Genomic DNA, 12,656 nt, shown 5'->3' on the forward strand with positions numbered 1-12,656 from the left:
AAGGGTCAAAATTATTTAATTTCTCCTACATTATGCATAATTCTATTATGAGTTTTATTCACTTGAAATGTGCACAACTGAACTCTTTTGGTTTTTATTTCTAAACGGTTAGAATTCATAACTTACTGACAGTTACTAATGAAAGCTCTTACAATTGGTATGCCATTCATATTCAAGTTTAACAAATATGCAGATGCCCACAATAACAATGAACATCAATTTATGACCATTTAGATTTTAAAATAAATACCATGTCATTAATATCATCCTAATTAATCAAAATAAGAATGGCAAAGCACATTAAGCGTTCACTGTTGTCATTTAGTTACTGCGTAAAAAAAAAAGAAAGAAAGAAAACAATTAAAAATAGGTTTTGTATATCATTTATTGGACAGTTGGTCTTAATGCAGTATCTGTCCATTTTTTTGCCTTAGGAATATCTCCTAGTAATTAGTAGTTGTAACTCAGTAAACAGACCTAATGATAGTTCATACTAAAATGATAATCTGCATCCTACTTCATACATCAGCCCAACATGACCACTTACAAAAACAAATGACAACTTCTAAGAGCTGATGACAGATGAGCACCTAGACCAGTTCAAATAGTTGCAACTAAGTACTACATGGGCATCATAATCTTTCCCATTCCAGCCCCACATAACCAGGAAGTCAGTTTGCCAAGGCCTGATGAGGAGTGACATCAACATAATAATGAAAAGAGCAGTAAAACTCCTGCCTCGAACGGGCAAACACAATAGCAGCGACCACGTTTTAAGCTACAACATCCTGTGTGTGGAGGAGATCTATCCCATCTCCGCTAACACCCCCCAAAAACACCCGAACAGGGGCTTCTCGGGGACATCCCACCAGCGATATGGCACTATATAAGCTCTTATAACACATAGACAGACAGTTTTATGAATTATTAAACACAGTCTGCTCTCTGTATCGTGGTTTGGTTGGCTAAACTGAGCTAACTAACTAGCAGCCAACTCTGTTAGCAAAGGCCTCCAACCGACACCTGCCGGGTGTATGAAGGGGGAAACCTTAAGTCTTTATAAATACAAGGTTATTTCACACTAGGGGTGTTGGGTTATAAGTAAAGCTGGTTTAAGATATCAAACCAAGATATATGTAGGTTGGTCGATGTTTTAAGTATGAAAAATAAAACTTTTAAGCGGGTTGTCACTTCTGTTGTTAGTTTCTGGTGCTTCTGTTGTTGACTGGCATCAAAGGGGAAGTTGAAAAGAACAAACATAAATAAAATGAAAATCCCTTACTCATAGGTCCTGAAGATTTCATGTGTGATTTTACAGAGGAAGACTTCTTCATCGGGTCTGAGATCAGCGGGCGGTTTCTGCCTCACGAACGGCTTTTTGTGGAGAAGCGGCATCTTTCCTTTCTCTTTATCTTTCTCGGAGACTTTCAAAAACAACAAACACAAAAAGACAATTGAGAAAATGTCAAATTAATACGGGTCCATTAAAAGTCAGACTGTAAACTCGTCGAAACCGGTTGAAGTAAAACCGTTAGGATTTTAAATGTAAAAAAAATAACAACGATATTCTTCAGTCTTTGTTAATGACACGCGCTTCCCGGGTGACGTTCAAAATCCAACCCACATGTTTCGCCTTTTTATTCAAACCGAATATAAAGCACACGCTTGGTTCATATATAATAAATGAGCCCGATACATAGAAGAGGAATGATGATATTTACCAAATCTATGATGTGAAAAAGATAATCGGCTCCGGAAGAGAAAGAAAACACAAGAGCATTAGGGTATGTCCCACTTCTCCGAGCGGGGATAAGTGTGTTGACGACAAGTTTTGATCCGCTCTAGTTCACTTTTACCCACCGGGTAGCGCTGGGGGTGGAGCTTCCACGACAATTCTGTCATTCCATTGGGCGGTATGAGCGCCAATCACGCCTCCGTAGCCAATAGTGGGAGTCGAAACTGGAAATGGGTTTTAGTTTTTTTCCACAGAAGCTTCATGTATTTTGAATGACATTATTTGAGGTTAATATATATATTTGAATAGGCGTTGATACGACTTGATGACAGCTATTTTGTGGTTGGAAAAGAAGACAGATAATTGTAGCGCCATCACTGTAACAAATTTCCCAACCACAAAGCCTAGTTTCTCAGACGATTAGAAGCATTTTTGTGTCCAAATGTGCTGTTCAAAGTACAGTTATTTAAGGAAACTAAAATATTATTTTTTTTCATAATAATTAAAGTTGGAGTTTAGTGGCTTTACATCCATGTGTGTTAGTTTTGAGCTATATGATCTATAGTGTACTTGTAAGAGAGTAATATACAAACAAACAAAAATATACAATACAGTCATTACAGTTAGCAAAAGATTGTGCCATATCATTTTTTTAGAAATATATTTTAATAGCTATAATGGGCTTACAAACAAACTCCACTTCTCAACTAAAGTCATCAGTCGGTGACTTGGCTGAGTTTGGCTGTAACACAAGGCAAAATAACATCAAGGATGACGTAAATTGTCTCCAGTGCACTACCTCTGCCTGTAAAAGAAAAGAAAAAACATGCAATGATCCCTCACCTACTTCCTGTTTCAACAGAAAGAGTTGGAGACAGAAATGCATTTGAACAAATTACAAAACCAAAGAAGAAGTCACATACAGGAAAACAAATTTATTATCTCTTAATAAGGACTGCACAGCAATGCAAACATGACATAAAGAGATTCTATGAAACGTATGACTAGTTACATAAACAGACCATTTTAAGTATAAATGTGTTTACAATCAAACTCAACTTTAAAAATTGACAAGTGAACATTCATCAGAAGAGGATGCTGTATGTTTAATAAAAATCTATTTGCATCATTTGTCCTGTTAAAGGCCTCATTGAGGCTAATCGTATTCATTGGTTCCACTGTATCAGAAGAGACTCCTCTGAGGGTCAAAGTACTCTATAAAGATGGATTTGCTTGAGAGAATCTGGATCTGTGTCATTTTTTAGATAAACCGTGTAATCAAGTGGTACTTCCTCTATCCACTGGCTGAGTGCTAATGTCTCTAGGAACTGGGGGGAAAAAAATGTACACAAAAGATTTGTTTTATGAACTCTTGATAAAATGTATTGAATTACACTGCCAATCACAATTTAGAGACAAATTCAGAAATAACAGAGATAGAGAGAAACTTACAACAGCATCCTTAAGTAAAGCAAGTGTCTCTTGAATGCTGGGTACAGTTACTAACAGTGCACCTTTCTTTCGGAAATTTTGACTAATAAATAGCCAAGCTCTGAAAAAAAAAAAGAATAGAAAAAATGGGTAATTTTAGTTTAAACAATTTAAGACACAATAACTATTTATCATTTGTTTATTATAAAGAAAACCTTTATTTATGCATTTGTTCACATCTCTGCATGTTCCTGAGTGCAGGCACTTACTGCATTTGATCACTTGGTTCCATGAAGTATTCAAACACGTTGTTCATGATCAGAACATCTGTATTTTGCACTAAGTCAGACTGAGAGCGGATATCTGCATGAATCACCTATGCACATTAAACATCTTTGTAAATATACTATCCAGACAAAACAATTACCATTGGACAAAGAAACGGTTTGGTTGATTACCTGAATTCTGTCACTGAAGCCATATTTCTCTACAGCCATTGTTTGAAGCTTGACAAACTCTGAACTTATTTCAATCCCCACAAGCTGAGATGATGCACTGTACAGGTAGCCCTGAGGAGGGAAAAATGATCTATCTGAGGCAATAATATAGATGTATTATCAGACCATGTTTTTAAAAATAAACAAAAGCTGGTGTAGTCTATTGGCTACAGATCTGGACTGGTAAGAAAAAGGTTGCAGGTTTATATCCAGCACGGCAAGGAAGTTAAAGGAATAATTCACCCAAAAATAAAAATTTGCTTCAAATGTACTTCTTCATCAGAACAGATTTGGATGTAAATGTAGTTACATTACTTACTCACCAATGGATCCTCTGCAGTGAATGGGGGCCGTCAGAATGAGAGTCCAAACAGCTGATAAAAACATCACAATTCCCAAGTAATCCAAACAATTCCAGTCTTTCAATGAACATCTTGTGAAGTGAAAAGCTGCATGTCTGAAAGAAACAAGTTCATTGTTAAGATGTTTTAACTTTAAGCTGTCAATTCTTGCCATAGTCCATAATCCATAATAATGCTTCCTCCCGTGAAAAAAATCTCCTGTTGTCCCCTCACATCAAAATCCACTGGCATATTAGTTTATAACTGTTTTGCACTGTCTTCGCTTGTAAACAGTGTTTGATCTGTGCATATTTCTGCCCTGATTCAGATGAAACGATTTTTTTCACTGGAGAAAGCGATATTATGGATAAAGGACTTGTATTTGAATTTGTTTATTACAAACATGCCACTTTTCATTTCACAAGATGTTAACTGATGGACTGGAGTCGTGTGGATTACTTGTGGATTATTGTGATGTTTTTAATCAGCTGTTTGGACCCTCATGCTGACGGCACCCATTCACTGCAGAGGATCTGTTGGTGAGCAAGTGATATGACGCTAAATGTATCTGTATCTCTTCCTGTATCTGAAGAAATAAACTCATCTACATCTTGGATGGCCTGAGGGCGAGTAAATTTTCAGCATATTTTCATTTTTGGGTGAACTATTCCTTTAACCCCTATTTGCGGCTACAGATTGTTTCTGTATCTGCAAATTGGGGTTACAGACGGTTACAGATTGTTTCTGTAACCTTAAGGTAATTTACAATCGATAATGAGTTTAGTTGCATTTAGGGTTAGGGTTAGGGGTTAAACAAACAATCACCAGCAATTTACCCCAAATAACACAGCTCCAAGTCTAGATCCCACATCCACCACCAGTTTTCCTGAGAGGTCTGGAAGAACGTTGTGGAACAGGAACTGGAGCTCCGGGATTGAGAATGAATGTGAAATGAACTCTGAAAAATTATAAATTGCATATTATGATGTTGCTTTATTATAGCATGAATTTATGAAATACTTAGCCCAGTATCCATGCAAACACTCACCCAGCGGTGCTGTTCTGTGCGATCTACAGTTGAGGCAGTAGTTGCGACTCATTTTTCCCTCCTCACACAATGAATCCACAGCTTCCTCATCATATAAGAATGCATCCACATGCACAGTGGGATGAGGTTTCTGTTGAGTCTAAACGTTAAAGTATCCTTTAGGATCTAACAACGCAGTTGTGAATGCCAGAGTAAAATACAAAAAAATATAATGCACAGACCTTCTGAATAGCCATAGTCTCCGAGAGAGCCATAGCCTCCAGTGGAAGGTAAACCCTTAGGTCTTCTGCAATACTTTGAAGAATAACACTTTGGTTATCCACCAGGAAATCACCCAGATCATCTGAAAATGTAGATAAAAAATTGTAACTGATTTATGTCCATGACCAAGTCAAAGTGCTTAATATTGTCTAAAATTAGATACAAAGTAAACTGGAGAAAACACAAAACAAATGCTCACACCTTGCACACAATCTAACCTGACAAAACAATAACAAAAGTTTCCAACTGTGAATTTACCGGATGTTTTCAACCATTCTAACAGCTTTGGAAGATGTCGTCTCTCTGTCTTCCACAACACCTGCAGAATTTCATTCTTTGCATCGTTAAAATTCATTGATCGTTTGATACTTATCTTACGTCAAACACAATCTAGATTGCAAACATACTACTGAGCAACACATGGGTCTGCTGTACGCAGTAGTGGGAAGCGTGTTATAATTTAAGGTAGAACTGTACATTTTCTCACTCTGATTAACCATTCCAGATCGTAAAAACAAACATTTCTATGTGTAATTTCACTCGTATCACTTAGATTGTAATGACTCTTAAAGGTAAAAATGCAACCATTCTGTTTAAGTTAAAATCAGTTTTATATACTGCTGTGCCACCTTAATAATTTGCTCCATGACCAACATCTCTGATGTAAAAAAAAAATATTTTTAAAAAGAAATAGTGATGGGATAAAAGTATATTCTAATTTATATACACAGACACATATGGATTTTACTTAAGTTAAATGAACAGTGAGTAAAAACGAATCTAAACTACATATAATATTTTTTTAATAACAAAAAGCCAACTCTTATTTTACACGGAAGTAAAGTTACGTCACGGGAAGTTGAGGTTAGATGACGTTGTAGTCGCTGTTCCACTTGCCGAAAAACAGCTGCTGCGAGTTTAGGTAAGTAATATTTAATCAAAGCGTATCTCTTTATATTAATAATTTGGATACTGAACATCTTAATTTGACGTTGTTTTGACTTAAACATGATTTAAATCCTGTCTTTAATGAAATCGACTACGTTAATGCGGTTTACAACGGCTGTCTGGCCTTATTTCAGCATAGAGCTGTAACGGAGTCAGTCTTAGAAAACATACAAATATATATTATAAATCTGTGATGATTTTATTATAGTTTAAATTACTCATGGGTGTTCCAATATTTATGTTTTGATATGGAACGATCCATGTCTTAAAATGATCCAGATTCATCCAGACTGTGCAGGACATGGCTGTCAATAACAGAACAGCTCATCCACGATAACATTTTTTGATTTGTGTTTGTTTATTAAGGTTGAAAACATAATTGCCCTGGTTCCACTGAAGTCTCGAGGTTCAGAGTGAGTAGTGACAAGGAGGATTGTTTTGGGGGGAAACCCCACCACATTGGAAAGCCTCATTCACCTAAGAAGTAAGTCTGTCTGCATTACATCAATCACACTTTTAATGTTATGAATTTACTTCTCAAAACCGATAGAAAATATGGTAATAGTTATGGGAAGAGGTCTATCAGTTAAGAGGTTTGCAAAATTTTTACCACAGTATTGCATCTCTCAAATTGTGCAAACAATGGTTCTTACTTCTTTAGACTACTGTCCAGTGGTGTGGTCTACTCGAGTACATCAAGTAAAGACTTAGTTACAGTTAGTCCAGAAAAATTACAGTTAGTCCAGATTAGAACTGCACGACTTACCCTGAACTGTAATAGAAGGGTTAATATTATGAGAATGCACAAAATTTTAGGTTGACCACTCGTGAAGGATAGGACAACTGTTTCTTTGCTTTGTTTTATAAGAAATATTTCAGTTTCTAGAGTTCCTAATGTCCTGTACTGTCAACTTTTGTATAGTTGTGCTAGTCATAATTTTAACACCAGGCATGCATCAAAAGGATATTTTTTATTTCATGTTTCAAAAACTAATGCAAAGCAATGGACTGTAATGTATAGAGGAATGGAAATATGGAATGATTTGCCATCGGACATTACATGTTTTTTTTAAAAGTAAAATGAGGTTTAAAAAAATCTTTAAAGGAATATCATGGCACAGTATACAGTAAATTGTTGATTCTGATGTTTTTAATGAATAAAATCTATATACAGTTTTATAAAATCTCTCTCTCTCTTTTAATCTTGGCTACCTGAAGTAACCATAATCTCCTGTTGCAGGTTGGCAGCTCTTAAACCGCAAATATGGTTTTAGCTGATCTGGGGAGGAAGATAACCTCAGCTTTGAGGTCTCTCAGCAATGCCACCATCATCAATGAGGAGGTACAGTGAATATGATACAATCTTAAAATGAGGCTTGTTAAGCACTGTGGCCCATCATGAAATGTTAACTTATTTACCATCTTTCTTAGGTATTAAATGCTATGCTAAAGGAGGTCTGTGCTGCCCTGCTCGAGGCTGATGTGAATATCAAGTTGGTAAAGCAGCTTAGAGAAAATGTCAAGTAAGTAACAAGAGGGTTTTTCTTTTTGCCATTTTATATAGTAAATTACCAATTATAGATTATCTGTTTGCTCTATAACCACTTTGTAATCTCAGGGCAGCCATTGATCTGGAGGAAATGGCTTCTGGCCTAAACAAGAGAAGAATGATCCAGCATGCTGTTTTCAAGGAACTTGTCAAGGTAAATGATGGTTTGCTGTTTTGTCTGATAAATATTGGTTTTCACATTGTTCCTCAGGGAGTCCTGTACTTGTTTACACCCTGTAGCTCAGGAGATACTCTATTTCATCATGAAGTAGCGAAACTACCTTAAACCAAATGGAATTGACTGCCTGATGATAGAAATGTATTCTAGAAGATAAATAGTGTTTTTTTTATTGCAGCTGGTGGATCCTGGAGTGAAAGCCTGGACTCCCACGAAGGGAAAGAACAATGTTATTATGTTTGTGGGTCTGCAGGGCAGTGGGAAAACCACAACATGTTCTAAGGTGAGCAGTTCTTGGGTGTTTGCACTGAGATTTTAGATTATAGACCTGTTTTTAAACGGCTTATCATAAAGGCAAGAAAGTTTGGAGGAAAAAAAACAGTTGAAATGAGAAAATTGTCAATCTCTCTTCTATATGCAATCCTATATACATTATATTCATTTTATAATAGTAACATTGCATGTATTTTTTCACTCACGATAAGTCATATCTCATTGCTGCTACACTTTGTGTATTTATTACTTGCATCAATTCTGTTTTTACTCTGTACCTAGTTACTATTGTCTGTATTTATTGTCCATATTTACTGTTGTCTTTTAGTCCTTGTGACTGCCATGTGATGTGCTAGATAAAGTTGACTTTTTTTATTTTTATTAGTTGGCATACTACTACCAAAGAAAAGGATGGAAGACGTGTTTGATTTGCGCCGACACATTCAGAGCAGGTATCATCGCAGAAAAGTAATATTACTTCTAATGCTTCTGGAAAAAAATTAATTTGTTTTGTTTGTTTTTAAAGGTGCCTTTGACCAACTCAAACAAAATGCCACAAAAGCCAGAATACCCTTTTATGGAAGGTAATATGAACTTTTTTTTTTTAACATACCACACTTGTTACTATTGTATTTCATCTGCTCGCCAAACCTAATCATCGATTTATGTTTGTGTGAATTAACAGTTACACAGAAATGGATCCAGTGATCATAGCTTCAGAGGGTGTGGAAAAATTCAAGACAGAAAACTTTGAAATAATCATTGTGGACACTAGTGGTAGACATAAACAGGAAGACTCACTTTTTGAAGAAATGCTTCAGGTGTCAAATGCTGTGGTAAGTGTGAGACTTCTGAAACGTCTGTTATTATAAAATATCAAGAAGCAATAAAGAAAATAAGATGTAGTTGCTTCATGGTCGTTATTGTCTGTCCCGCAGCAACCTGACAACATAGTGTACGTGATGGATGCCTCCATTGGTCAGGCTTGTGAGGCTCAGGCTAAGGCCTTCAAAGACAAGGTAGATGTGGCTTCTGTTATTGTCACCAAACTGGACGGCCATGCCAAGGGTGGTGGTGCACTCAGTGCGTAAGTACACGCTTTATGCATTTTACTTTCAGCACTTGAGTAAATAAATGCAGGAGCTGACATAATTTATGTTTACAGTGTGGCGGCCACAAAGAGTCCTATCATTTTTATCGGCACAGGCGAGCACATTGATGACTTAGAGCCTTTCAAGACTCAACCCTTCATAAGCAAACTGCTCGGTAAGGTTAAATATACTGCTGAGCTGCTGTTTAGTTAAAGGAACAGTTCACCAAAGAATGAAACTTTGCTTAAAATGTGCTTATCCTCAGGCCATCCAAGATGTAGATTAGTTTGTTTTCTGATCAGAACAGATTTGTAGAAATTTAGCATTACATCACTTTCTAAACAGTGGATCCTCTGCAGTGAATGGGTGCCGTCAGAATGAGTCCAAACAGCTGATAAAAACATCACAATAATCCACACCACTCCAGTCCATCAGTTAACATCTTGTGAAGCGAAAAGATGCATGTTTGTAAGAAATAAATCCATCAAGGCATTTTAACTTTAAACCACAAGTCATTAATTGATGGATTGGAGTGGTGTGAGATTATCGTGATATTTTTATCAGCTGTTTGGACTTTCATTCTGACGGCACCCATTCACTGCAGAGGATCCTTTTGTGAGCAAGTGACGTAATAATAAATTTCTCCAAATCTGTTCCAATTAAGAAACAAACTCCACACCTTGCACAGCCTAAGGGTGAATACATTTTCAACACATTTTCATGATTGTTCATTGGATGTTGGAACTGTGTTATTTATGTTGCAATTCTTTTTCTTTTTTTCTCTAGGTATGGGAGATATTGAGGGACTGATTGACAAAGTGAATGAACTAAAGCTTGATGACAACGAGGAGCTAATTGACAAGCTCAAACATGGTAACTAGAACCTTATTTTTACAAGAATGTATATTTTTGTGCATTCAGTGTTTTTACACTACATTAAGATATTTCCCAGTGCCTTTTCACCAACAGATGTGACATTTCTCTCTCTTATTAGGTCAGTTTACACTCAGGGACATGTATGAACAGTTTCAGAACATCATGAAGATGGGACCGTTTGGTCAGATCATGGTAACGCCAACCTTTACTGAAAGGATATCTAATTATGATTATCCACTGACTTGTTCTTTTCTTACAATTTGTGTTTTTCTTTGTATGTGTTCAGGGAATGATCCCAGGCTTTGGAACAGATTTCATGAGCAAAGGAAATGAGCAGGAGTCTATGGCCAGACTAAAGAAACTCATGACAATAATGGATAGTATGAATGACCAGGGTATGTGCTTTTTTTCTCCTTTTAGCAATGTCTAAAAGTGGAATAATACACTGACTTCTCTAAATTGGACAATTTTAGGTATATTTCTGAACTATACTGGTTTAGTTTAACACACTGTGGTTTTTCATCTCAGAACTTGACAACAAAGATGGTGCCAAGCTCTTCAGTAAACAGCCTAACCGCATCCAGCGAGTGGCTCGGGGATCTGGAGTGGCTACCAGGGATGTACAAGAGTTACTCACACAGTACACAAAGTTCGCACAGATGGTCAAAAAGATGGGAGGCATTAAAGGCTTATTTAAAGGTTGAGTGATCTGAACTTGACGCATTCAAATTGTGTTCATTTCCTGATGCATTTAAAATCAGTGACTCATGGTATCATTGTTTTAAAGGAGGGGACATGTCCAAGAATGTCAACCCATCACAGATGGCGAAACTGAACCAGCAGATGGCTAAAATGATGGATCCCAGAGTGCTTCACCACATGGGTATGAGCTCCCTTTCCACCCTAACATGCTTTAGTTTTTACTAGACCATGGGCAGCAGTATTGGATTTATCTTCACTAAACATGGGGCAGTTATTGCATGCAAGAACCTGTTTGAAATGACCAAAATTGCATTTTTAAATGTCACGTGTCACAGTGAAATATGCGAGGATCTTTGAATATAGATGATGGTTGTAAAAGCCTTAAAGACATTTATCTTTGTTTTTTTTAAAGGTGGCATGGCTGGACTGCAGTCTATGATGAGGCAGTTTCAGCAGGGAGCTGCTGGCAACATGAAAGGCATGATGGGATTTAACAACATGTGAACCTCTGATCCTGTAAACGGAGGATGCAAAAGACTCAGATGGTTTTAGCAAACAAAACCTGGGCGGATGAAGATGGTTTTGTCATAATTTAATTCTTTAAACGGTGTAAAACAATAAACAGGCTCATTTACATGTAAAGACCAGTGTTTCTGGAGAAGGATCGATAATGGGGACTGTTAGAAGAAATGTAGCTTCCTGAGATCAAGTCCAGAAATATTTTAAATGTCTTTGGATGTCAGAGAGTAGTTGGTTTGGCAAATATACACACAGCCATCTGAATGCTTCACAATATTGTCAGACTTACTGACAACTGACCACTTTCACTATCTCTAAACCGGATTAAGGGTAAAGGTTATATGATTTTACACAGTAATTGCTATGGCCATCTTCATAGCATAAGATATTCATAAGTAGAAATCATGGTTTATTGTGTAATTAAATATAATTTCTTGACTTGCCATAGAAAAGCTTTGACTTTGTATCAGAGATGAACACAGTAGTTGCAAAATAGTATGTGACAATATTTTGTCAATGTTATAATAAAATTTATATGGCAACATTTTAACAGCATTTGTCTTTTATCCTTTTTGATTCATGATGAAATTCAAATATTTGTGCTCTTTTTACACAAATTGACCATAGTACTTGTAATGTTTATCATGTACATTTGTAATCTATACTTTGCAAAGCAACAGCTTGACAAATTTGCACAGAGATTAGTAATCTTTGTTGTATCCCCGGTCAAATGATTGTAAATACATAAAAAAATCTGTTCTTTTAAATAGTAAATGATTACCTTTCAGCTTAGCAACCAATGAGTGAAAATATAATTGTTCACATTACGTTTTATATCACGTATAATGCTAAAACGAAGGAAAGATAATGTGCATAATAATATAACTTTAATATGATTGTTTGTAAAAAAAAAAAAAAAATCCTTTATTGCTATACTTATGTTGTGTTAATTCTATTTACAATTGAACACATTTATTGATCCATTTAATTTCACTGGGAAAGTTTTTTCCTAATATAATGTATATAAACATTTTCATTAACACTGAAGTCCAAAAAACAATGCGCATAGAATGAGTGTTCACTGAATTTTTTGTTAAACTATACGTTAATAATATTAGTGGAAATTAACTTATTTTCCCCTAATATAATTAATATATACTTTTTAATATTTAAAAATAATAAAAAAGATAAAGTGCTCAAAAAGAAA

At 35.9% G+C, this 12,656-nt stretch overlaps 3 protein-coding genes across 5 annotated transcripts in view; 1 reads left to right on the top strand and 2 right to left on the bottom strand.

The window, feature by feature from the left end:
• The window catches only part of LOC107729254 (bromodomain adjacent to zinc finger domain protein 1A-like), a 20,304-nt gene extending 18,452 nt beyond the window's left edge, over positions 1 to 1,852 (bottom strand). For both annotated transcript variants that reach the window (XM_016539689.1, XM_016539688.1), the window contains exons 1-2: positions 1,722 to 1,852; positions 1,283 to 1,424 (exon numbers count right to left, since the gene is read on the bottom strand). In XM_016539689.1, coding sequence (XP_016395175.1) covers positions 1,283 to 1,395 — 113 coding nt within the window. In that variant the 5' untranslated portion in view covers positions 1,396 to 1,424; positions 1,722 to 1,852. The remainder of the gene's footprint in view (positions 1 to 1,282; positions 1,425 to 1,721) is intronic.
• A 943-nt stretch (positions 1,853 to 2,795) lies between these two features.
• LOC107729256 (uncharacterized) lies at positions 2,796 to 6,060 on the bottom strand. Its single transcript, XM_016539693.1, has 8 exons — positions 5,572 to 6,060; positions 5,274 to 5,395; positions 5,053 to 5,191; positions 4,841 to 4,962; positions 3,625 to 3,735; positions 3,436 to 3,542; positions 3,188 to 3,287; positions 2,796 to 3,063 (listed from the first exon to the last, which is right to left on the bottom strand). Exons 1-8 carry the CDS (start codon positions 5,666 to 5,668, stop codon positions 2,941 to 2,943), a joined length of 921 nt encoding a protein of 306 aa, XP_016395179.1. The 5' UTR covers positions 5,669 to 6,060; the 3' UTR covers positions 2,796 to 2,940.
• A 95-nt stretch (positions 6,061 to 6,155) lies between these two features.
• On the top strand, positions 6,156 to 11,998 carry srp54 (signal recognition particle 54). 2 transcript variants are annotated; one of them, XM_016539690.1, is made up of 17 exons: positions 6,156 to 6,235; positions 6,628 to 6,745; positions 7,502 to 7,603; positions 7,693 to 7,784; positions 7,880 to 7,964; positions 8,167 to 8,271; positions 8,647 to 8,713; positions 8,788 to 8,845; positions 8,947 to 9,097; positions 9,200 to 9,348; positions 9,427 to 9,527; positions 10,139 to 10,225; positions 10,347 to 10,420; positions 10,515 to 10,623; positions 10,757 to 10,927; positions 11,016 to 11,111; positions 11,343 to 11,998. In XM_016539690.1, the coding sequence occupies exons 3-17, from the start codon at positions 7,526 to 7,528 to the stop codon at positions 11,432 to 11,434; spliced, it is 1,515 nt and encodes a 504-aa protein (XP_016395176.1). In that variant the 5' UTR covers positions 6,156 to 6,235; positions 6,628 to 6,745; positions 7,502 to 7,525; the 3' UTR covers positions 11,435 to 11,998. The 2 variants fall into 2 exon arrangements, with proteins under 2 accessions (XP_016395176.1, XP_016395177.1); XM_016539691.1 differs by having other exon boundaries at positions 6,628 to 6,742.
• Positions 11,999 to 12,656: the final 658 nt, after the last annotated feature.

Source organism: Sinocyclocheilus rhinocerous, unplaced genomic scaffold (genome assembly GCF_001515625.1).
Source record: "Sinocyclocheilus rhinocerous isolate Xijiao unplaced genomic scaffold, SAMN03320098_v1.1 scaffold1268, whole genome shotgun sequence".
Lineage (NCBI taxonomy): Eukaryota > Metazoa > Chordata > Actinopteri > Cypriniformes > Cyprinidae > Sinocyclocheilus > Sinocyclocheilus rhinocerous.